The following is a 25,902-nucleotide window of genomic DNA, read 5'->3' as shown; positions in this document are numbered from 1 at the left end:
CAAAGGTCGTGTGTATTCACACGCGTGAGGCAAATCGAGGATCTTCGAATTTCTAAATCAAACCTGTTCTAAAGCAAACAAATCGCACTTTGCACGTGTGTTCGGCAATGCTTCATTTTGATTATTTACTTCGAATATTTTATACTCTTAAGATGAGCGCGTGGGCGTGTGTTCGCAGTATCCTCCTTGGTGCTTGGGGAATTTAGAAAAAGGTATATTATATTCGTTGTGCTCCCAACTCGAACCCAACAGATCGTGGTTCCGTCGATGGGCCCCCTTCCTTGGGCAGGACGGAAGAGCGTCAAGACAAAGGAGGGAGACGTCTGGGAGAAGCAATGCCTTCCTCAATTGCCAGCGGGCCCCGCCAAGCACTGCCGGCATGTCAGCCAGTGCGCGTTGACACAGGGGGCCGTGCAACGCGTGGAATTCTGCCAATATCCACCGACGAGAGAGCTCTAAAATTTCCGGGCCTGCCTTAAAAGGGCCAAATATACAACCCGAGCCGCACATACTACCCGTTGTTGTGCGCTCCATTTTTTTTCCCTCTTCCTTTATATCTCTTTGCTTTATTTTTGTTTGTTTCATTGTGGCCCAGTTGTCTCTTCCCATATACGCTTTATTAAACGGGCTTCGAGATTCCCAGATCATGTTCCGCCTTTCAGAGTGCCTCGTCGTTTCTGTTTTTGTGTCTACTTTTTGTGTGTGTGTGTGCAGTTTGCTTCCTTTAGATCACTCGCGTTTATCTAAAGAAACGTTGCGCCGCGTACAAAATAAAGCCAAAGAAATAAGCAGAACTGGTATCCTCGCATGTATTTATATTTTCTTTCTCTCTCTCTCTTATCATGACGTGGGCTGAAAAACACGAAGGCTATACATTACCCTGGTTTCGACTAAACTTTCGGACAGAGTCCTTCCGCACTCCCCCCCCCCCCCCTTTTTTTCTTCCTATTAACAAAATATGTTTTTTTTATTGCGGTAGCAGTTAGTGAAACACTTCGCGGGTTTCCCGCTGTCTACCGCGCTCCATATCGACGCGGGCCATTCTCGGCACTCCGCCAAAAGATTCCACATTGACGGTACGCCACTCGACACGACTCTGATGTCACACCGCGCATCACGTCACCTGTTCAGTTGACACCGTGACGTAACACTCTCATGTCAAGTCACGTTGCACAGTGACGCCACGCGACCTAATGACGTCAGGGGACACCGTGAGTCACGTGATATCATGACGTCACGTGACACCCTGACGGCACGTAGAAAAAATACATAACACTGCTGATAATGGAAACAATAAAAACAAAACGTTTTCGCTAATTATGCCACAAAGGTTATCGGGCGATAAAAGCAATAAAGCTGGCTGGGTGTTAAGCCGGCGAAACCACGGGCGTGAAATTAGGTAGAGCTACACGCTTGAAACTTGAGTGCGCGATTTTGGAAGTGTTCTTCACTGATCACAAGGTGGTGTTAATTTCTGTCCAATAACATTGCATAATAAGTTCAGGCAGCGACACCAACGAGAGGAAAGGGTTAATGCATACACATGGAGTTTCGTCGTTCCCTGGATTTCACACTTGGGCGCGCGATTTTCGAAGTGTTCTTTAATTACCACAAGGAAGTCCTTGTTTGTGTCCAAAAAAAAAATGTTTAACAGCCTCACGAAATGCTCTCTACTTAATACACCCTCATTGACTCCAAAACGCTATGAAATTTTCGTCCGGTGTATTATTGGGTTTAATACGAAACGGCCTCTGCGGACTCTATGGTGCGAGCTCGCACCATTACCGTTCATTCAGTCCACTTGGTCCGAAATGACACCTTCGCGGCTCCGACGTCACACATCAGGTGTCGCGGGGTTTCCGCCTTATGGGTAGCGCAAGTGTTTACCATTTTTTTTTTAAAATCATGACTAGGTTTTACAGTGGTCGTATTTGAAATAATACACTTGGTCGGTCAGCTGTAAGATAAATGAGGAAGCGAATTATTTAAATGTGATTCTTAATTTATCTAATAGTTTTATTTAGATTGGCCGCTTGAGAGTCGCGCGCGCACTTTCGCTTGAGCTTCCGCGCAGTTTTCGCGACCTTTCGCGTCGACTTTACTCGAATGAGTACAGATGAACGCCAAGACGAGTCACTAGACTTTTTTCAATACTGCGCGCTATCTAGTAGCCGCTTCCTCAGTTTTCCGAATCCGCCATTGCTTGGGCCTGAGCATGTATTGATTGAACTCGAGGGCTACGTCAGCGCTCGGCGAGGGTTCGGATCCGCTTCGTGCCCAAGAAATAACGACCGTCACTGTTGCTTGACGGGGTTTTGAAAATAATTTATTGCACTCCGATGTGTGACGACGAATACCGCTCGAAACGAGCGCAAAGAAGAGAGAAACGGAAACCCATAAACTTACGCGGTTCATTGTTGCTTGGTCAGGTGCGAGGTGCGGCCGGGCCCCGAGTTCCTGCTCCGCAAGTACCACTTCTACGAGGACGGCAGCTTCCATCTCCAGCAGTTCTTCTACCTGGACAACTCGTGCACCGTGCCGGCGTACGCCCTGGACGCCTGGGGAAAGCTGCAGCTGTCCCGGCCCTCGTGGGTGGTGCCCGGTGGCACTGAGGCCGAGGCCGAGCTCAGTCGGGTCCACGTCGTGCCGTACACCGCCGACATGGCCGACCGGATCGCCCAGCGAGTCAACAGGTTGGCGGGGCTTTGTACGGCCCCGGTCCTCGCTTCTTCCGTCGTGGTTCGGGCGGGGCTCGGTGTTAGTTGGCGTCGACCCGCGGGTCAAATGAGCTCCCGTCTAACTTCAGCTGAGCGTTGCAGCATTCCCCAGTTTTAGAGCAACGACGTAAATGCATCATCTTCCGACGGTACTGCGTACACACGGCTTGTACTGACGTCACGTTGAGGGGCCTTTGTGGTGGGCTTGCTGCTGGGAGCGTACCTCCTGCAGTATAGGCATTTTTTGCGCCACCGAATTTCTTTTTCTCGACAAGAGCAAGTATAAAAACATCCAGAATGACCCCCGGCGATGACGCCGCGTATACAGTCGCTTTATGGAATGTTCAAAGCATCTAGGACACCGTGGTCTAGGAGCACCGGGCATTAGTTGAGGCTTCGCTCATGTTGGCCTAATCTTAAACATGGTCGCTGATGAATAGTGGTTCCCCCTTTCTGCGACCTTTGAAAGAATTATGCTTTTGCATGTTGTGGCGTACAGACTCCTAGATTGCGAGGCCGTAGTTCTGTATTTTCAGCTTCAACGAAGGGAGGCAAACGCGGCAGGTTGGACAACAGCGCAACGTCAGCCTTCGGCTGGGAGTCTTGTTCTCGCTGGCTAAACACGAGTCTTAGCGGAACAATGACGCAGCAGCTCGTGTTCAATCGTACCCACGTTGGCCTCCTCTAGGTGATGCCGAGACTGGACGCCATTTCTCTTCGGGAATCCGGTGGCGGCGTGTTTCTTGAAAAAGTTTTTTTCGTCGTGCAACAGATTATATTATTATGGCATTCAGCGCTGACAGCACCAAGCCACAGGTGAAATACGAAGAAGTTGTGCGATACCTAATAGCAGATAATAGCGACGAAGCACAAAGCTAAATTCGCTAACTGGAAGACTTTTCAGATGCTCCGCAGCGCGCGCTCACACACGCGCACACACACACGCACACGCACACACACGAAATTGTGTCACAAAATGGTTTAAGCGCGAGACACATACGCGAAAATCCATCCGATCCGACGTCCGATCCGGCAGTACGACTGCCTCATTAGAAAAATTTGGTCGCTTCAGACGTCGGATCGGCGATCCGGCGTGCGTCCAACGTGCCAGACAGTTTCGCACTGCCGACGGACTGTCGGAACCGTCCAGCCAATGACAGCACAGCTACCGCGAGCGTCATGATGACGTACTGGGTCTGACGTACTCGCTCGTGCGACCTAAACCGTCAATCTGGGATCAGATATCTATGAACGCGGACCTCCGCTGGAGTGCTTGGATCTCCTGGGCCGGTTTGCTCATCTTGCGGCTGCGGACGCGGCCGCGGCCAGGGGGGGATTTTTACGTCACGTGACCAGCTCCATGGGGACAAGGAAGTACCTAGCGTCCCTGCCTAATGGCGGAGAGATCCGCATCGCTTCAAGCACAAAAGCCTAATTTCGCTCGCAGAAACTGATTGCAGGGACTTTCAACTGGAGTCTAATTGACCGCCCCTTTATACTGTAGGAGCGGCAGGTAAAGTTACGGCCAGGGAGGGCAAATAGGAGCCAAAATAAAGAAAAAACCACACGAGATAAAAGCGGTAGCAGTATTTTTATATACCTCCGCCGGGGCCGCGCTTCGCGTTTTCTGCTGTGGTTGAGAGGTTAAAGCGCCGGTACTTGTCGTCGCGGCGTGAAAGTTCCAAGTTCAAATCGCGCTAGGGACATCTTTTTTTTTTTTTTGTATTTTGCGCGTGTCTTACTTTTTAACTGTGATACTTTTTTCGAAATCATCCACTTGCACTACTGCGCCTTACACGCTTTTACTGTTAGTCCCACCTGTTCAATCGAAACACCGGGAAGAAGAAAAAAAAGATCAACGCAAGTTAACGCGCTAATACAATTATTTCATAATGTTCATTAAAAGGAAACCAAGCTAACAGCATCAGTATGGCTTTCACACAAGCGGAGCCGAAACAAGCATCCTTTCCCCAGCATTTACAATTTTATCTGTTTTTAAATAACGCTCTTGCTACGATTCGTTTCAATGACAAGAGACGCCTATTTAGGACTAATAAAAACTGCAGTTGTAGCAATTAAAAAAAATCCGAAAAACAAGCAAAAAAAAAGACTAGCAGCTGTGGATACATTGATTGAGCGAAATCCTACAGGCAAGGCAGCAGGTCAAACGTCTGAGAAAGTAGTAAAACCGAAATAAAAGAGATCATACTTTTACTTGCATGGACCTCGCGGTGACTCGCGTTTGAATCTATATGCAAACTGTTATTTGTAAGATGTATAAGTAGTGTGACCCCGGCGGCTGAGGGGTTCAACTTCATGGAGCAAATATGCAGCGAGCAATCAGACGATCCCATGCACATTAGGGCATCATGTGTAATAATAACGGTTTATAAGGTTATTCACCTCGCCTGAGTCTTCGGTGTTATTTCTTAAGTGTGTACTTACTGCAGGTTGGCATTATTCGCATCATGGTATTCACAGCGTTTCTATACGTGTTCTATCGTCGTTGAACCAATCATGAACAGAGAAGGCCTAGTGATTTGCGCTTATGACGCTTTCTGATTGGTCCTATCACTTCGGTGCATCGGCTGCGTCTAGACTTAAGTTCGAACGAAGTATAGTAACAACATAAAATGGCTTCAGTAAGCAAAACAGGTTTACAAAGGTAGTCGTGAGTCAAAAGGCTAGTCTTTATCGGTCTATATATCTGGTGGTATTTATGTTAAGGATCAGATTGAGAGTGAAATTGACTTCTCACAATTATTTGGCTATTAAAATGACAAAAGCCCTCAAGAAAATTGTGTCACTTTTGTTAGAAAGAAAACACGAAATCATTTCAGGGTGTATATAATGTTGACATGTGTATTTCCGTGCAAAATTTAGATATTGTATACAATTTGGTCAACCAGCCATTTTGTGGTACTATTGCTGTTATTCACTTCAAAAAATAGGAGCCAGCGGGCATCGCGCACGAGGCTGTCGCGACCGTCTAAAACGATAACAAACAGTTGTTGTTAGTTGCCATGGAGCAGCTCGTGTTTCTCCTCATCTATAGGAGGCAGTTTACAATTATGCGCAATATATATATTTGTGCTTCAGCATATTATAGTATGCGGCAGGCCGGTAGGGCGTAACATTTTCGTACGTCACATTTCCAAGAATTAGTCTTTTTCACAATTCGTGCTAAATTAACAACCAGGTGTGTGTGTGTGAGGGGGGGGGGGGGGGGGTGGCACAGGCGTAGAAGGCTTTTTTTTTAAGGACCAAAGTGTTACGAGCAAGCACATTAAAAAGAAAACGAATTTCGCACAGAAATTTAATTTTGCTTTCGGATCGCATCTCCTAGCAACGGTAAGCATATGCCGTTGTGAACGTAAAACTTCGTTGATTTCGGTTGCCCTGAAGCCTTCCAAACGTGGAAGGCTTCAGGGCCGTCGACTTGGTTGGCTGGAATAGTATAGATAGGCGGAGTCATGCCAGAGCGATAACCAGCTCGCTCGCTTGTCGCTCGACAGGCTGGACAGACCGTTCCGAGCTAGCCGCCCCTCGTTTTTGATACCCGCTGAGTTTCTAAACATTGGGTGCAATTTTTTTTTCCTTCTTAGTTTTTTTTTTTTTTTTTTTTTCTCGCTTAGCGTGGGAATTGCGCGTTTCTCCGTCGCCGGTTCCCGGAAATCTTCGTCTTTTTGGAGTTTATGCCCACGAACCTATCAATGGTTCGTTGATGTCTCAGGGGCTTTATCAGGTGCTCTGCATGATCGGAGAAAAGCAGCATGCCGCAATGAGCGAACGGGCGGACGAAAACGAAACTGAACACATTTCGAAGGGCTTCGGATTCACGTTAATAGACGCTACAGAATATCTCGAACCTCTCACAGTCGTAGTCCCCTTAAAAAGAAAAAGAAAAGAAAGAAAAAACAGAAGTGGTCTATTTACGGATTTCGCCTTGTTACGGATTTCGACGTAAAAAGTGTTTAAAAAGAAAGTTTGAGAGATGAAAATAACCACTACCAAAATTATCCAGGTCTATCCGAAGGGTAAATTAAGCTCCCATTTGCCGCTTCTTGCCGGTTGGAGCTTATAATTCTGGTCCTAATCATCATAATAAGTTAATTATCATTCAGGCCTGAACTATAAAAATCATAAACATGGACAGTCACACTACGGTGACTCAGTTTTTTACGTGATGGATGGATAGATGGAAACGGTAGTAGCCCTTGAAAATCACAATCAAAATGATGATTCCTCCCTTCGCCTTTCTAAACCAATCTCCCGATTATCACCCCTTCTCTTCTGCCCTGCATTGTTTTTTTTTTTTTTTGTTTTTTTTGGCAACGCGCGAATTTTTTGTGCCTGAAAATAAACATTCGTCGTTGCTAACTGAAAGAGTGTGGTTGTCCGTGAGCGTCCTCCTTGTTTTTATTCTTAGTATATTTTAAGTATTCATATTTACAACACGCTCGCTATAAACAATGCTGATTATTATCTTCTGCTTAGTTTCTGAGCGCCTCTCATGTTTTTTTTATTTTTTTTTTTTATTTTTTTTTTTTATTTTACAAACTTGAGTTTAAAAACCGCGTGCACACGCATCTCCCTAAATCCTCGGAGGGGGCCGAATGGGTGCCAGAGCAAAGCTCGCCCAGAGACTGAAATTGTCAATAAAGCTGCGATTGATATTAGGATCAGTGAGTCAATCTGTACCACTCGATCATTCGTTAGCCATAAAACGCCGTTAATTTTGTTTTGCTTTATTTTGCTTAATTCACTTACTTGACAGGCTTAAATTTCAAACTGTCGGTGTTGTCGGTTTTGATGGAATCACGAATACCTTCAAATCTTCCAAGGTGTTTTTGTGTTTTCCTTTTTTTTTTGTTGGTTTGTAAGAACAATTCCAATATTAATAAGGCTGGTAACAATGTGCATTTGACGTGTATGTTTCATTCTTCATCTGGTGAGTCGATCGAAGTGAGCCCACCTGCATTCGCACTCGTTCAGCGCGCTCCTGGAATGCGCGCTTCTTACAAAGCACTGTATCACTGCCGCAAAGCGGCAGAGCAAGGGTCGCCGAGGCCTTTTGCGACTTATACCAATCTGGCGCTGGTACGAAGCGGTACGTATTCACTTCCTTCCCAGATCGTGTCCAGGCCAGGTAATGCGGTCCTGGAGGGCGTACCGCAAGTACCGCGTTCTTAGTTACACCGAGAACAAGACTGCCAACAACATCGTCTTGGAGGACATCGTGTGCACGGGTGGTCTTCATGTTACCGTGAACGAACTCCAGCTGGTGAGTTGTGGTTGTATGTTCACCGCATGCATTAATTTTTATAAAAAGTAACTGGGAACGCGATGCTCAAATATGCGTTTCTCAAGTATTGACGCGAAACTTTCTTCGCTTATCCGCAACTGTCATCTTCGACCAGACTGCAGGCCGGGCTTTTGTCAGCGCACAGCTAGCAGCCGTAATCAGCGACAGCCTAAAAAACACAAGCTGATGCTAACCATGATATTTCCGTTACTTTTTACATCCTCTCAAAACGAGGGATCAGCAACCACACTACACTGCTCTAAAACAAACAAAAGCAAATTCCCTGCCAAACTCAGTCAGCGAACTAGCGAACGCGTTGCGAGGAGCTGACCCGCGCGATTAACTTCAATGCAAACCTCCAGATGATTATAGCTAGTGCCACTAAATAAGCTACGCTTCAGAGTTACGACACTTGTCCATATCGTGGCTTAAAATCATGGTTGCCAGTTACCTGAAGCTTTATCTCAAATCACAGGAGACGCTTTTCCGCCCTCCACAAATATTTAAAGAGTTCGCGACAAAGCAAATCAATATTACATGAACTTCCTAACACCGAATCTAATGCTGAGGAAGTCGCACTTTTGAATCATGACGATCGGCAGTTGCGTCTGCTCTGCAGAAGCACCAAAATGGCGGCGCCCACAACCATGTCGCGAAACAGAGTGCCGATACTCTAAGCGCAGCTCATTTAGTGCCTCTAATTACAGCTTTTGATCATCCAAAGTTAGCACAGGTCTCACGAGAGAAATTTCATTTGTTTAAAAACGAGAAATTCCGGTGTGACACACATTGTAGCAGAAGCGTGGGGATAAACGTGGTCTTCAAGAGATCGGATCTGCAAACCTTCTTTCATTCAATTGCATAATATGGCGCATCTTGAATGGATCAAATGGAATATACCCATTTCACGAATGCGCCCCCTGACGGTGGGATTTTCGCCAGTTCCAGTTTGCACAGCATTATGAAGTGGCAAATTGGCAGGTTTCGGTCAGCTTCCTCCACGATGAGGTGTAGCCCTATCGCGATGTTGCATCGGAACGTCGTGTCATCATCTCATGATGTTTCGCCACACGTAGTTTTCTGCCTCGTCATGAGCGACGCCGCCGTCAGTTTCTGCAGTGCTCAACTTGCTGTGTTGTAGGCATCAGACGTTACCTCCTCGTCCGCGGTGAATGTTCATAATTTCTCTACTTCTGACTTTTATGACATCACTCTAATGTACATAAGCATCGCGGTTCCTTGTTTCATTGGAGTCCAGCTAGAACCGTCCTGCTTTCTCGTGCCCCGATTCTGTATGTGGAGTTCCTGGTCTCGCGCACCTAGCTCGTTCTGGCCATCAATCGTGGCCAGCCGACACTACAAATCGGCGAGCGTGAAATTCCGGGCAACTGCAGCGTTGTGGCGTGTGCTGTCTGCTATGGTGACCTAAACATGGCGGCCTGTCCTAGTTCCTCTGCGCGGCACTAGGGGCGCCGTTTTACGCATGGGGTCAGAGCCGTTTATACTGAGAGAGTTTGGCCTTCTTAAGGAGATTTTGACAGCCTGGCAACCACAGTAGCATAGTCTGACAACCTGGGGATGACTACTTCCGTCCGCCATTTTGGGGCTCTGACTCATAGGAACTCTATGCGATTTCTCAGGAAGAAAAAAGCAAAAAGAAGTGACGCCATTTTGTGTTATCGCAAATCCCACTGGTTCTGGCAGGCAACAAACTCCGCCCTATTGGTCAAACTCTCAGTATAAACGGCTCTGCATGGAATCGATTGTGGGATGTTACTTCGTTTAGCCACGAGCGGCTAAATAACTTCTTTTTTTTTAACCATTTGTGGATTTTTTGTGATATTTCAACAATGTTTTCTAATTCCTTAAACGAAAAAACGACAATAAAATATTAAGAATAGTTCCTATTTCCATTAAACCAAGTTTGAAAATTATTGCGGCGTCTGTGTTTGGGTTTGGAGATTGAAAAATGCACCACTAGAAATGGAGTGTCACAGGAGCAGATACATCTTCTTCAACCTTTAATGATCGACTGCGCTGTCGTGGGAGACCAGTTCCTCTCAGGGAGGTGTCTGTGCCAGTTAGCCCACTGCAATCGATAGGGGAAGAAAAGCAAGGCGAGCTTACCCACTCCCTGTGTATTTTGAACATCCACCGTCTATCGTCAGTTCAGTCTTCAATATCGATCCTTCCTTCAATCTTTGCGTGTTTCATTAACGTGGGGATTTCTCTCTTTCTTTCTCCCTCATTCCTCCCTCCCAAGATTCGCATAGTTCACCAAGGACCCAAGCTCTTTCGCCACCAATCTGAAGCCACTACAGCCGAGCTCTTCTTGGGCGACATTCACACGGACCACCGTAAGAAGCTCTCCTATCGGCCCACCTCGTACCAGAGCTCCCTTCTCGATGCCAACGTGAGTATGCCAGAGTTTTAAAATTTATATAAAAGCGCTTTGGCCGGAAACACTTTTTTTTCACTTTGAGGTGGTGCACGGAATCCGCGTAAGATTATTCTACTAGGAGAGAAGTATTTGCTCGCTCGTTCTTCTTTCTTCTTCGCTGCGGATATTTGCGAATGACGTCGGAGAACATATATGACGCTGCCGCCCGACCGAGATTGGAACTTTCCCCCTATTCAGTGGGATGATGGAAAGGCATTTTGCACGTGGCTCAAAAGAGTCGCTATCAGATGACCGCTGGCGGGGTAAATCTCATTGTTGAGCTCTCATTGTGTCGGTTATCTCTTCTCCGACACTGCGACTCCGCCACACTTACTCCAACCTCACACAGGCAGCGTGCATATGCACTCAAGCAGTCGCGTTTCAGTCGGTATAGTCTGGAGCTGCCGTTTGCTCCCAAGTTTCTCTTCGAGGACTCGCTTTTATTTCGACGCAGTGGAAGCGGGCATTATTTGATCCGGGTTCTCATTTATGTGATCCGATACGACTGCCTTTGTCATCTATCTCATCGATTCCCGACCAGGGGTTCGGAATAAAAGCACACGATGTGCAAGGTGCATTAATCCGGGATGTGGTCTTGTCCGTTTCGAGTCGAATAAGTTTTGGTCATTCCTAGTCTTCGCAGTAGGAAAGAGGGTTCGAATAATGTGGCCCACTCTTCCGCTGGGGTCGGGGAATGGAGGGGGACAATAATGATGCGCCGCTGTTCGATTAGAACTTAATCGAATCAAGTTTGACGGCGTCCCTAGTTGTAATCAATCGAATGGTAAATGACCTTAGTACGGGCTCGAGGGTGAGGTAGCTTTTGTTTACTCGACGGCGTCGTCTTTTTGGGTCGGGAGCGCCGTAAGCCGGCCCAGCGGGTACGCCTGAGCCCCTCCGTCTTCGGCCAAGTAATGAGACGGCCGCCGATGCTATTGGAGCGGTCTGACAAACAGCGGGCAGGCGGCAGGCGCCTGGCGGGCGAAGCAGTGAGACAGAACGGAGCGCGATACCTGCAGGCTTGTGGCCACTGGGGCCACTCTAATCCGACGTGACAAATGCCTCTCAGTGGGGGGATAATCCGCACCCTAAGCCGCGGGACTCGGGCTCCAACCGGGGGGATCCACCCGGCGTCGCGCCTTTACTTGGCACGAGATGACGACGCTGGCGTCGGCGTCGTCAGAATACGACGTCTGAGGAATTGGTCGTGTCCGCTTCACTTTCCATCCGCTCACAGACTGCAAAGACGAACATCGAGATTGACCTTCGGCCCCTTCCGATCGATGACTCCTCGAGTCCGGCTGCAGCAGGCTTTCTGGCTGGGTTTCACTCAACACACGACCTTGCCTCGTTGTGCTGTGTCGCTCGTGCGTATACGAGTTGACACGCCGCATCTAAGGGGTTAATGATTTGATGGTCAGCCTGTACATAATAGATTGAAAGCCCAACGCGTTTTAGATTAAATTATGTGCATCACTAGGCGACTGTGCCCTTCGCGTTCAAAAAGGCTGTACTTGCTTTCCTAGGCAAAGCACTTTTCCCAAGGTCTCTAACAAAGTTTTTCTTTGTTTTGTTTTCATACCTGAAGGAAACGGGCATAATATAGGGACCATAAATAAAAAAGAAGAAAAAAAAAAGTAATGTAAAAATTAGTAAATCGCCTAACAACCCAATCCGGGCAAAGCAGTCTACGGAAGGAGTCGCAGGACAAATTTCTGCAACGATACTCCGATGGTGGCGAGCTTCAGAGCCAAAAGAAGAGTGCTGAAAACTTTGCCCCAAGCCACTAAACAAATTGCGTTTTATTTATTTTTTTTTATAAATTGAAATTTGCGATTAGACTATTGGAATCTTTTTTATTTGTTTGGCGGTTTTTTTTTTTGTTTTTGTTTTTTTGCCCAGGGGGCAGAGATAAAGGCGTGAAGCCTGACAGAGTCTCTGCCCCCCAACAGTTCAACAGTCAACAGTGCAATGAATATATTCAGCAATTGGCATCCTCAGTAAAAATAAAAAGAAGGTACATTGAGACAGCTACTTTAACATTCAGCAGTGTGAATTGTAAAATAAAACGGTACAATAAAACAACTAGCAAAATCACATGTTACACAACAAGCATGATTTGAAGCGTAGAACAAATGTAACGTCGTATGACACAGACGCATCATATTACTAATATAAACAGAAAATAAAAAGTTTTACAAAAAAAAAAAAAAAGAGAGAGAAGAAGGCCACAGCATAAAAGAGGACTGATGGCCGCCATTTAGTTTAGCAATGAAAAATGGCCGAATATATGTCAAGAGCCACATTTCTAGTCAAATATAAGTACTTACATAATACAAATAATAACTTAGCCTACATATTACACAACTGAGAAGCTAATACCACTGCCCACGTGAAAGCTTCGGCACTGTTTCTTGAAGGCATAGAATGTTTTATTATATTATACAGTCATGTCTGTTCTGTTTAGCATCTTGGTTATCTGATATGACAAAGTAGTGCGGCCATAATTGGTTCTTATTGAAGGCATTTTTCGCCTTGGGTGGTAAGGACCTAGACTCGCTTTTGGTGTGAAGTATATTCTGTGTTTGCGAATCCATTGTAAGAGCTTAAACTAGTATACTTGGTCTGCCTGAAGCATATTATATTTTACGAATAGTGGTTGGGCGCTAATGTTTCTAATATCTCATATATAATTTTCGCACATGCGAAGAATCCCCTTCTGCAAGGTGATAAGTTTGACATAGTTCGAATTGATCGTCGTCTCCCAAACTAAGATGCCGTAACTGATTTTAGAGTAGAACAAAGAATAGCACAATGTCTGTTTAGGCAAGGGGGTAGCAAGTTTCGTATTTTATACATACCTCCCGTAACATGAGATAATTCACCTTTGAGTTTATTGACGTGAGTGTTCCATGAAAAGTCCTAAGTAAACTACACACCAAGAAATTTTTGTTAAGCTTAAGGGGCTGCAGTCGATTTTATTTATTGGCTTAAAAATAATATTCTTAGTTTTGCTTGTATTTAGTTTTAAACAATTTGTTTGTAACCAATTGGGTTGCTTCAATAGGTAGACATTTGCAGCATTTTCTAGGCATTTCTTCGTCACTCCAGAAAAGAATACGCTGGTATCGTCTGCATATATTATTAGATCGGGGGAACCGGATGTAGTCGTTATATTAGGGACTTTTAGAATCGCGCACGCTAAAGCTTTGCGTACGCAAAGAATAGCGTCGTCGCCACTGCGCATGCGCCGAACGCTAACTACGTTTTGCGCTTTGCGTACGCTATTTCTCGAAAATTGCGTGCGTACGCAAAGAGTCTTTGCTCTCCTCCAAGGTGGATTCGTACTTTGAAGTTGGATAATGCCAAGCCAAGACGAGCAGAGTTAAAAAATGGCCGCTACCAGACCCTGGCTGCGGCCGCTTTTGCGGCGTCGTGAACGTGACGTCGGCGGCATCCTCGCGACTGCAATTTCAATACGGGACGACATTGCACGGTGGGCAACGATCACTGGCAACTTGATGCTTGCGACGCCCGAACATTTCTGGGCGAAGGCACGGGTGCGAATGTCAGTACACGAGACCTCCCCTGCCGAGGCGTACGCAGGCAGGGGAGGTCTCGCGTCGCATTCTCACGTTTAAACAAATCTAAAACGTTACGTAGGACCAAAAAAAAAAAACTTTTTTTGTCAAGTTACAGCATTTCATGAGTGAAATAAAAATTATGACTATCTTGGGTGGCGTTGCAAGCGCGAAATGCTTGAACTTTTGCGTAGCGGCGGAGAAACGCTATTCTCTCTTCCGTAGCGTGCGCTAACGCAAGCGCTAAATCTAGCGCTAGCGTGCGCTAAAATTGCGTACGTTATTCTAAAACTCCCTAATAGAGAGTTTTAGAATAACGTACGCAATTTTAGCGCACGCTAGCGCTAAATTTAGCGCTTGTATTAGCGCACGCGACGCAAGAGAATCATTCGCCATGACCACAGCAAAAAATAACGTGTCAAACCCTTCCCTCCTGCTGACAAAAACTGAGGTTGAATTTTTAAAATCTGAGATAACCCTACCACCCTGACTTGCACTTCGCGTGTTTTATCTTTCCTTCTCTCCACTTCTCTCCCCTACTCCTACTGGGTATAGTCGGCTGCTCGCTGTTGAAAGTTTACTCGTCTGTTGCTAGTTGAAAGATGTGGTTGTGTTGTCCCTGTTTTAATTGTTTATTCTTTCTTCATCCATGAGATTTTTAGAATAGCGTTTTTCCGTCGCGACGCAAAAGCCCAACCAGCTCACGCTTGCGACGCCCCCAAGATAGTCACAATTTTTATTTCACACACGAAATGCTGTAACTTTAGAAAAAAAAAAGTTTTTTTTTTTTTTCTAACTATATTTTAGATTTGTTTAAACATGAGAATGCGACGCGAGCGGTCGACCGGTCGTGTCCGCTTGCGTCGCCTCGGCAAGAGAGGTCTCGTGTACTGAAATTCGCACATCGTACCTTCGCCGAGAAATGTTCGCGCGTCGCAAGGATCAAGTTGCCGGTGATCGTTGCCAAACCGAGAACAATGTCGTCCCGTATTGAAAGTCGCGAAGACGCCGCCGATGTCGCACTCACGACGCCGCCAAAGCAGCCGCCGAAATGATCCTAGAAGCCGCCATTTTTTTAACTCTGCTCGTCTTGGCTTTAGCCAACTTCTCATCACGAATCCTCGTTGGAGAAGCGCAGACTCTTTGCGTACGCACGCTATTTCCGAGAAATAGCGCAGGCTAAAATTGCGCACGCAAAGCGTAAAACCTGGTTTGCGTTCGGAGCATGCGCAGTGGCGACGACGCTATTCTTCGCGAACGCAAAGCTTTAGCGTGCGCTATTCTAAAACTCCCCATTATTAACATACATAAGAAAAAGAAGTGGACCTAAAATTGACCCCTGAGGAACACCATGCTGAATTTTACGTATCACTACACGAAACAAACTGACTATCTGGGGGTGGGGGGGTCTGGCCTCACGAGTCGGATTGCCTGGTGCACGACTGGCCAGAGTCGTAGTTAGCGTTTAACACAATCATTCACCGCCACGGCAAAGTGCGCCGGTAACGGCCCGTGGAGAGCGGCAACTCCAGATTACTGTTCGTGCAGCCTCCAGCGGCAGAGGGCCCGCGAATGCTGCCGCCGACTTTTGCTGCCGGGAGCAGGGGCCCGCAGCAGCGGCGGGCTGCTGGCCCTCGCGGCGATGGCGCGGAAAGCGCCGTCCGAAGAACAAACGCAAATCGACGGTTATCTTTCTCCTCCCGCGCGTTGGCAGCCAGCCGCTGCTTGAGCACGGGTCGGTGAGAGCGTGCCACTGCTGTGCCTGCTTGCTTCCTTTCCGAGTCCCAGGCGTGCATGCGTACACGCAACGTGGGCCGGACAGTTTCGCATCCAAATGCACAGCGGCGGCGGTGCGAGCGAGGCTTCAAATCCTGGGAGACCTCCGACCGCCTGCGTGCCTAGCTTGGTTGAGCGGCGAGAGCTCCTTTGTTCCTTGTGCGCGACTTTGTCTTCTTTTTTCCTTTCCCATGAATGCGCGCGCGCCCGTGTGCGTGTGCATGTATGTGTGTGGTTATTTGAGAGAGAATACAAAGAAAAGAGGGAGCGAGCGAGACAGTTTTCCGAATGCTTATCCCACTTTTGATAGACTCTAAAATAAACCCGTTTAATATCAATAAAATTAATTCTTTGATTTTGCTTATACGAGCTAGCTTTAACTCCAGAAGTTCAATCATATTTAAACTGCGGATGGCGTGTTGCAACTCGTGGAAACCCAATACCGAGGAACACGGTCTCCACGATGTTGAAAGTTCACCGGCTTGCCTGCATTGTCTCGCTTGTTTTCTAAGGTGGCCAGTGACGTAATCAGGGGGCTTATGGAACTGAAACCCTGTCACGGAGTTGGGGAAATTAATAAAAATAAGATACTAACTCCGTTTAAAAAACGATAGATTAATTAAAAAGAAACGAAATGCTAGATTTGGAACTGGGACGGGTGATAGGTCCACGCCCGATATGAAGTCGACCGAAAAAGACGATGACACGCACAGGTAAAAACAGAAAGAAAACAGAAATTTAATAAGGACGATAAACAGCTGCGCACGGTGACACAAACAAACTCAACAAAGAAAATGCTTACACGCGTCTAAGCTCGAAATCAGGCTGAACGAAACTTTAAGCTCCGCGGCCACAAAGAAGAAACAAAAAATTAAAAACAAAGCACAACGAAACAAATGCAGCCGGTAAACAGGGTTCCCCTCCAGTGTGCAAATGAAGCAAAAATTCCCAAAACGAAGAGTCTCAACTGTTGGATCAAAAGTCCAGGAGAGCGTTCACAGGCTCGCCGATGCTGGTTTGATGACGGGTCCGAAAGATCGTCGTTGTCTCGTTACCCGACAGCGGGCAGACGAGAGGAGTGCGAGCCAGATGGCCACTCACACCGTAGAACCATCCAGCCAGAAGCCACCGCTTTTGTAGCCGAACGTTGTAGGCACGCAGAGCTAATGAACTTTCGAGACATCTCGAAAGAGCCACCTTTTCCTTGAAAATAAAAAGAAAACTAACGTGAGGGTTACTCCAGCATCGAGCGAATCTTTGGAATCGGCGGTTTGAAGTCATACCCAAAATCAACAAACTACATAATTGGCGGACCCCCGTAGGCGCTGGCCCCAGGAACTACCTGGAAAGACCCACCTCACTCAGGTGACCCTGAATGAGGCGTCCCGACCACAACCACAACAGAGGTCACCGATTCCCCAAACATAGCTTCTAGTACCGTGGCTACGCCAAAATAGCCCTAAAGCGTATAACCACAAAACAAAACAGATCCCTCAAGCATACCTAGGTAACCTTCTCCGGGCAAAAGCAAAACAATCTGCGCTTTATCGAAACAATAACGCGAAAGCAAATTTCAGACTCCATTCCTCAGGTAGCTTAGCTCCTTTACCTCACTAGAAAATCCCTGACACATATACCTTCAATAAAGATTTCGAACCCTGCACAAATTTAAACTTTTTCTCGCCAAAAGAAAAAGAGTTCTAACGTTTACAAAAGCCCGTAGAAAAATGAAGCGAAAGACAAAGGAAAAGTACTAAAGGTTAGGAGCGCAATGGACCTTCTCATCGCGCCTATAAAAATGACACTACTCTCGCCGGAACGGTAGAGAAAACGAAGAGAACAAGCAGTGCCTCGAAGCGGATTAAACCTAACCTCTCAATCTAGCTCGCCGTGCTACACAGCTTGGCCCTGCCTCCAAAATCTTCCCTCGGTCGTACGGGACGGTGCGAAGTTGGCCGCTGTCAGGCTCTTTTTGGAACGGGATGTCCGACGGCAGGTATTCCGTGCTTGCTTGCAGCCTCTGCTGATCGAGGAGAGTCGCTTCCTCTTGACCGCTGTGCCACCTCCGTGCTTCCTGGGTCTGCACCCTGCAGATAAGGATGGCTAGACTCCGGGCTTTCAAGCCACTATACTACGTCGTCTTCTCCTTGGGCGCCGCTTCGAGGTGTCCGGTCCGCCTAGCCATCGGCGATGGTGCTTCGTTGGACTCGGTGTCGTGGCCCTTCTTCGACTTGAACATCACCTCACGGTTTCCTCGTCTCGCCGACACGACCGCCGTCCGGTCGGCACCCCAGCCTTCCCGCCGTCGGCGTCTCGGCTCTTGCTGCGGTTGACCTCAGCACATCGCCTCGTCTGCCGTTCAGGCGAGGCATCTGGCTCCTCGTCATCGCCGGCGTTAAGGTCCTCACCGTGTTCTTCATTCTCAGGGTTTCTGTTTCCTTGCGTCGCCGGATTGCCGGCGGGTGCATCTGCCCCGCTGGCGCCAGCTCTCTTCTTCGCAGACTTCACCTCGCTGCCGTCGCAGTCATTACCGTCGGCGTCCTCCTCATGGTTTTCTTTCGCATTGCGACCCTTCCGCTGCCCAGGCATGATGTCGAGCCTCACGTCGGCGTCGTCCGCTTTCTCAAACAGCAGGCGACGCCCCCTCCTCCACGTCTGTCTTCCCGGTGGGCTTGGGGTACCCCTTGTGCGTCTGGACCGTCGGCTCAACCTTCCGGCTCACCTCCTCCAACTTTGTGGCGAAGACATCCACGTTCTCCAACCGCGGTCCTTCTTGCCGAGTTCTCTGCTTCAAGGCCTTAAGCTCTAAAGGCTCAAGCCCTGCTCGCGATCTCTTCTCCTCTTGAAGCGCGACGTTCAAAATTCCCATGGCCATCTCCAGGTACAGGATGTCAGCCTCGGCCTTCGCCCGTGCCTTGTGATATCTTCTCAATCTCTCACAGTTTTTATCTGATGACGTGTTCCAAAATTTACTCGATCTTAGTCCAGGGTAAAGGCTAGGCCCACATGGCGCGTTTGTCTCCGCCTCTGCGTCGCGTCTGCGCCTGCGCTTTGACGTCACTTCCGGCGCCGGGACGAAACTCGGCGTTTTTATGCGCATTCCGGCGTATCTGGAGGAGCCAGATATTTTGCGTCCAGGCGTCGCGTTTCCCGCTGCGTCCAGAAGGCAACAACCAATGAACGGCCGTGTTCACTAGTTTCAAAGAGCGTTTGAGTTTTCGCCACTGTAGGACTGTAGTTTTCGCCACAGACCTTGCGACAATGGCGACAATAATAATTATAATAATTTTTATTTGCACTGATTGCGATACCCACTTGGCAGGGTGCAAGGCTAGGCAGAAAGGTTGATGAGACCATTTCACAGGTGCGCTGCTAGCCCGCCGCCAAGTAGGGAAAGAGATACGGGAGAGGAAAATAAATACAAACACTCAAAACAGAAAGATACACGTGCAAAAACGGGTAACAAACCTGTGCCATTCCAAGGCAGAGCGCGCGTGCGCGCACACACACACGCACACACACACACGGCGCGCGCGCGCGCGCGCGCGGAGTTTAAAAAATTTGCACGCCCACGGCCTTAAATGAAAACGGCTTCGGCCCCGCCAACCCTGGCAGCAGGGCGAACATGGGTAATTACGTCCTTTCCCCCGCGGACTTCAGTTTACCGCATCTTTTGCACAAGTCCAGGGACTCCTCCCTGCTCCGCGGAAGAGGCTGACGCTCCTTCAGCGGAACAGAGAGGAGTTAGCGAAGTACAAAAGCGTCCTGCACTCTGGCAGGCGAAATGTAAAGAATACAAGGACACCGAGAGACAAAGGTACAAAATTAATACTATCGGAAACAACGCACCCGCTGCAGCGGCCAACTGTAAAAATGTTTCGGCGCGGGAGATGGTGATGCCGATGGCATACCGAAATGATGAAAATGAGTGAAATTGAGCCTCATTGCAATTGCTGTAAAGAAAATGCGTGCTTACTATTAACAAAATTAAATATTACGGCATGTAGCCATCATTAACGCGCGATTTCTATTTAAAATTTGCTTTTGTTTCTTTAGCGCGCTTCGCTACGTTGGGCGCTGCATGCCCGGTAGCGCTGCGTGTGGTTTGACCGGGCGCGCACGTCTGGCTTTGCGCGCGCACCAAGCCGAGACGCGCGTCTAGACGCCCGGGAAAACGCGCCATGTAGGCTAGCTTAGAAAAAAAAACACACTTTAAAATTAAATAACAGTGAAACAACCCGCCGATCGCGGCACAAATGCAGCCGGAAGCCAGAATTCACCGGCGCCAATAAAAAAAAAAAAAAAAAAAAAGCAGCTTGGAAAAACTGTGTTTTAACTGCTAAACCCAAAGTCCAGGAAAACGTTCGCAAGCTCACCTATGCTGGATTGATGACGGGTCCGGGCAACCGTCGTCGTCTCGTGTCTCGGCGGACCGACGCAACGGTGCACTCCCGAAACGGAAAAAAAAAAAACACACCGCCCGCAGGCAAACAGACTCCCGAAGGCTACAGCACACCCGAAGGCAAAAGCACGTCCGAAAGCAAAACCACGCCCGAAGGCAAAAGCACGACTGAAAACAGAAGCATGCCCGAAGGCAAAAAAAGAAAAAAAAAAGCACGCCACCAAGTGCGCGCCACTAAGCGCGCGCAGGAAACAGATTCACACGAGAGCGCATGCGCCCTACGAGTAGTAGCGCCACCGGAGCGTCGTGACGTCAGGGCCGTGTGTTGTCCCGGTGACTCATTCGTAACTGTAGTATCAGCTTGTTACCCAAGTTACTCTAAATAGAACCTACGTAACTGCGTGAACCAGACATTCCCCACTCCGTCGTAACTGTAGTATCAGCTTGTTACCTAGGCTGCTCTAAACGCAACCTACATGACCGCGTGAACCAGACATTCTCCGTTTATCAACGTTCATCAGCACCTTGGAAGGAGAGTATATAGGCAGTTCTTTCATCGCTTCCTCGAAGAAAGTCGAGCCTCTGAAAACCCTCTTATACGCCAACACATCGCCGCAGGTTTGAAACGTGGAGGGTAAAACTCGGGGCAAACTATTTGGAGTCCACTGCTTGCTTGCTGATGCCCCAGCGTTGTGCGTTGAGATGACACGTGACACGGCGTGACCTGTTTTAGACCGCCATATTTGGCCGATAGTGGCGTCCCCTATAGGTCGATGGAGTCGCAAATGTGAATAAAAGGTATTTGTGGCGACACATATCTTATACCCCTGTCAGACGGCAGCTAAAATGGCATTTACGCCAAATGGCATTCAGTGTAAATGTCATTTAGGCACTGCCACACGGCAACTCGAATGGCATTCAACCGAAATGCCATTTCAGGTAAACTGAGTTCGTAAAGCGTACTCTCGTCGGCAGCGCTCGGCACATGTGACGGAATTTTTTTTAAAAAGAAGGCATTAATTGCGGAAACAATTTTTACTTCGTTTTAATTACGAAAACAATTAGTTCAACGCATATTTTGCACACACTTTACGTTCCTAAATGTTTAACCTACTCACGGCTCCAGCGATCTAGTAGGCCTAATGGCTCTGAACCCTGCGCTGAACCGCTGTAACTGCTGTAACTGTCGTGAGCTCGCCTCGGTCGGCTGTTGGTTCGTTGGTTCCATTTCCAGTTACGCTCAACATTTGAGCGTTTTTACGATGTCGGAAGGAGCGCCTGCCGGCAAGAAAAGGCCACCTGTTAATTATACCACCCGCGAGACGTCGGCACAGCTACGTGAGACGAGCACCTCGAATGCCTTCGGTAGCAGAAGCGGAACGGCGGGTTCTGTATCGGCATTCGGGCGTTTTTAGAAGCCCTCGGTTTCCAAGGCAGATGTCGCAGTCCATCACAACACCGAAACCTCGAGGAACATGTTTGAGTAAGATATAACTTTGACGGTGGGTGTAACCAACGTGAGCACGCAAAACCACGACGCGTAAGACAATTAGCGGAGCGGACGGCCGCCTAGTGTTTGTTTTGCGTGTGTGGGTCGTCGCAGCACTGCGTACCTTGAACGAGTTCATTGCACGACCGGCTTGGTCGTGGTTCATACTATTATAGCTGTCTGCGCCTAGCAGCGCTTTAAATTTCGCGTTTGTTGCGCAGGCAACAGCTCCCGAGGTTGGCTGACATGCCTTGTCAAATGTACTACCGCCGTGTAGAGATTCTGGGAAGAATGCAAGATGTCAAAAAGAGGTTATTTTTCTTTTTTAAGTGGTACAAATCTTGTAAATTGTGGTCTGTTGTTCTAATAAACGTAGTGTAGGTATTCGCCACCGTGACCTTTTACCGGCTTTTACATTCCCATTGACGTGCTCCAAAATGAAATAAAAAGAAATGCTGCATAAAGTCAGTCTCTGGTTGTGTCTCTTTCTAGCTTTCTTTGATGTTGGAGAATCCCATTCTGTTTCAAAGCTAAATAAGCTACGTATGTTTACACGATAGGTGCACATTTTTATTCCAAAACATGCCAAAAATCGATTGATAAGGTATTGCACATATACATTGAATACAGTTGCTGCACAGTTGCTACTTAAGGTATCTACATGTTCCAGAAAACATCTGCTGCTGGGGGCCACCATAGAAGTAGGCAAAGTGATCTGGCTACATTACAGAAAAATCTATAAGTTCCTGGGATCGCTGCCTCTAAATAACAAGTGCAGTTTCTTGCAGCCATGGCCATGGCCACTTATGTGACAGTCTCCTCACTTGTTTTCAGACGTGCAATGCAAAAGCACTCCAGAAAGCGCAACCTGTGTGAGGTAACATTGGAAAAGCCGCAATGAAAGAATGTTGTGGGGCTGACAAGGACAGTGCAATAGCCAGCATCAGGGCTGCCACTGGTAGTGACCCTAAGATACCAGTGACAATGTCGGTGATGATGCCACAAGTTCCAGAACAGGCCGACGACGCGGGCCTTTTAATGCCATCTTTTCCCACTTGGCTCAGTACAGCTTCCAGCCTGGACGGAGAGGCATCGCAGGCCAGCACTATGGGACGTGACACATCGTAGTGTGTTAGAACATCTGAGGATTCTAGCAGACCCTTGGCACGCTTGTAGACCTCTCCTTCCATCTTCGTCCAGGCCCACACCTTATCCTTATCCAGAAGGCAATAAAGGGCTTCAACTCATGGGCAGCCCCCTTCAAAAAACAACCATAGAGGTTCAGAGCTCCCAAGAATGACTTTAGTTCTGTCTTGTTCGTCAATTCTGAAGCTTCCTTGGTGGCCTTCACCTTTTCGGCCGAAGGACTGACGTCATCGTTGTTGGTACGGTACCACAGCTACTATACTTCCTCAACTTGGAAAGCGCACTTGTTAGCGTTCAGACACAGGCCATTGTCCTGGATGCGCTGCAGCACCCTCGGCAGCCTATCGTCGTGTTCAGCTCCCGTTTGTCCTCCGATGAGAATGTCATCCGAAATAGCCTACACTTCTTCAAGGCCGTTCAAGAGCTCTTCCATATAAAGATCTGGGGTTCTGCCGGGCACTGTTAGTATATTATTAGAGGTATGAAGGGAAAAAGGAGTGCCTAAGGAAAGAAGTGGAATGACGTTTCAACCAAACGGTCTTCTTCAGGTATACTAAAAGGGGAGACGACAGATCAAAAGGGTCAGATCGGCTTTGAAGTGCAGGGACGAAGGACAGGCCCTTTGATAAAATAACGTGTTCAGGGGCAGTGAGGGGTAAATTGTCAAGTATGGCAACACCATCATTCCGTTGGACGGCAGCCTCATGATTTCGGGGCAAGAAAGTGTCTAGTTTCCTTTGATTTACAGGCGAGACCATCGGCATAGAGATACGAGTTGACTAAAGAATTTTGTCGACAAGTTTGTGTGAGTGAGAATGGAAAGATGAGTCAAGGGACTTGAGGAGCCTTTTAGCGACGGTGAGCTTTTGGCGTAACTGGGCACAGTGGTCATTATGATATCTCAGATCTGCCTTCACTAGGTGGAGAGCAGCATTATCCAATATTTGTGACACTTTTTAAGGGCCGGAGAAATTCTCATTGGCAGGTTGAGAGGAGGGCCGGTGTGTTTGCACGCAAGACATGTCGGAGTGCCGCACGGCGTGGTACCGGGGAGCAAAGTCTGACGCTTTGTGGACTGGTTGCTGCGTACTGGAAAGGATCGTAAGTTGGGCTGTCGATAGGAAGTTAGGGTGGGTGCTTTAAAAATAACTTTAGAGTCTACAAGGTGGGAAGTGGTCTCCATGATTAGTTTGCCGAGCCTGGGTACGGAGGGATGGAACATAAAGATGAGGGGGTTTCGGAGTGGTTGCTATGTACTAGAAGGGATTGTAAGTTGGGCTGACGACGGTAACTTAGGGCGGGTGCTTTAGAAACTACTGTAGAGTCTACGAAGTGGGAAGTGGTTTCCATGATTAGTTTGCCGAGCCTGGGTATGGAGGGACAGAACGTAGAGATGAGGGGGTTTCGGAGCGGTTGCTGTGTACTAGAAGGGGTTGTAAGTTGGGCTGATGACGGTAAGTTAGGGCGGGTGCTTTAGAAACTACTGTAGAGTCTACGAGGTGGGAAGTGATCTCCATGATTAGTTTGCCGAGCCTGGGTATGGAGGGACAGAACGTAGAGATGAGGGGGTTTCGGAGTGGTTGCTGTGTACTAGAAGGGATTGTAAGTTGGGCTGATGACGGTAAGTTAGGGCGGGTGCTTTAGAAACTACTGTAGAGTCTACGAGGTGGGAAGTGGTCTCCATGATTAGTTTGCCGAGCCTGGGTATGGAGGGACAGAACGTAGAGATGAGGGGGTTTTGGAATGGTTGCTGTGTACTAGAAGGGATTGTAAGTTGGGCTGACGACGGTAAGTTAGGGCGGGTGCTTTAGAAACTACTGTAGAGTCTACGAGAAGGGAAGTGGTCTCCATGATTAGTTTGCCGAGCCTGGGTATGGAGGGACAGAACGTAGAGATGAGGGGGTTTCGGAGTGGTTGCTGTGTACTAGAAGGGATTGCAAGTTGGGCTGACGACGATAAGTTAGGGCGGGTGCTTTAGAAACTACTGTAGAGTCTACGAGGTGGGAAGTGGTCTCCATGATTAGTTTGCCGAGCCTGGGTATGGAGGGACAGAACGTAGAGATGAGGGGGTTTCGGAGTGGTTGCTGTGTACTAGAAGAAATTGTAAGTTGGGCTGATGACGGTAAGTTAGGGCGGGTGCTTTAGAAACTACTGTAGAGTCTACGAGAAGGGAAGTGGTCTCCATGATTAGTTTGCCGAGCCTGGGTATGGAGGGACAGAACGTAGAGATGAGGGGGTTTCGGAGTGGTTGCTGTGTACTAGAAGGGATTGTAAGTTGGGCTGACGACGGTAAGTTAGGGCGGGTGCTTTAGAAACTACTGTAGAGCCTACGAGGTGGGAAGTGGTCTTCATGATTAGTTTGCCGAGCCTGGGTACGGAGGGACAGAACGTAGAGATGTGAGGGGGTTTCGGAGTGGTTGCTGTGTACTAGAAGGGATTGTAAGTTGGGCTGATGACGGTAAGTTAGGCCGGGTGCTTTAGAAACTACTGTAGAGTCTACGAGGTGGGAAGTGGTCTCCATGATTAGTTTGCCGAGCCTGGGTACGGAGGGATGGAACATAAAGATGAGGGGTTTCGGAGTGGTTGCTGCATACTGGAAGAGATCGTAAGTTGGGCTGTTGGTAGGAAGTTAGGGCGGGTGCTTTAGAAATAACTTTAGAGTCTACGAGGCAAGAAGTGGTTTCCAAGATTAGTTTGCCGAGCCTGGGTATGGAGGGATGGAACGTAATGATGAGGGGGTTTCGGAGTGGTTGCTGCATACTGGAAGAGATCGTAAGTTGGGCTGTCGATAGGAAGTTAGGGCGGTTGCTTTAGAAATAACTGTAGAGTCTACGAGGCAAGAAGTGGTTTCCAAGATTAGTTTGCCGAGCCTGGGTATGGAAGGATGGAACGTAATGATGAGGGGGTTTCGGAGTGGTTGCTGCATACTGGAAGAGATCGTAAGTTGGGCTGTTGGTAGGGAGTTAGGGCGGACATGATGATGAGGGGGCTGCATGGTGGTTTAGATCTTGGTTGGGGAAATAGGGCGTCGTGCCGCGAAATGTTA

General features: G+C 47.9%; 1 protein-coding gene across 1 annotated transcript in view; it reads left to right on the top strand.

The window, feature by feature from the left end:
• The window catches only part of LOC115310083 (protein APCDD1), a 207,899-nt gene that overhangs the window by 104,928 nt on the left and 77,069 nt on the right, over positions 1 to 25,902 (top strand). Inside the window, exons 3-5 of the mRNA XM_040220428.2 lie at positions 2,430 to 2,693; positions 7,851 to 8,001; positions 10,286 to 10,435. Of these exons, the coding sequence (XP_040076362.2) occupies positions 2,430 to 2,693; positions 7,851 to 8,001; positions 10,286 to 10,435 (565 nt within the window). The remainder of the gene's footprint in view (positions 1 to 2,429; positions 2,694 to 7,850; positions 8,002 to 10,285; positions 10,436 to 25,902) is intronic.

This window comes from Ixodes scapularis, unplaced genomic scaffold (assembly GCF_016920785.2).
Source record: "Ixodes scapularis isolate PalLabHiFi unplaced genomic scaffold, ASM1692078v2 PGA_scaffold9__187_contigs__length_104089568, whole genome shotgun sequence".
Taxonomy (NCBI): domain Eukaryota; kingdom Metazoa; phylum Arthropoda; class Arachnida; order Ixodida; family Ixodidae; genus Ixodes; species Ixodes scapularis.
This window is presented reverse-complemented; position numbering and strand designations above follow the sequence as displayed.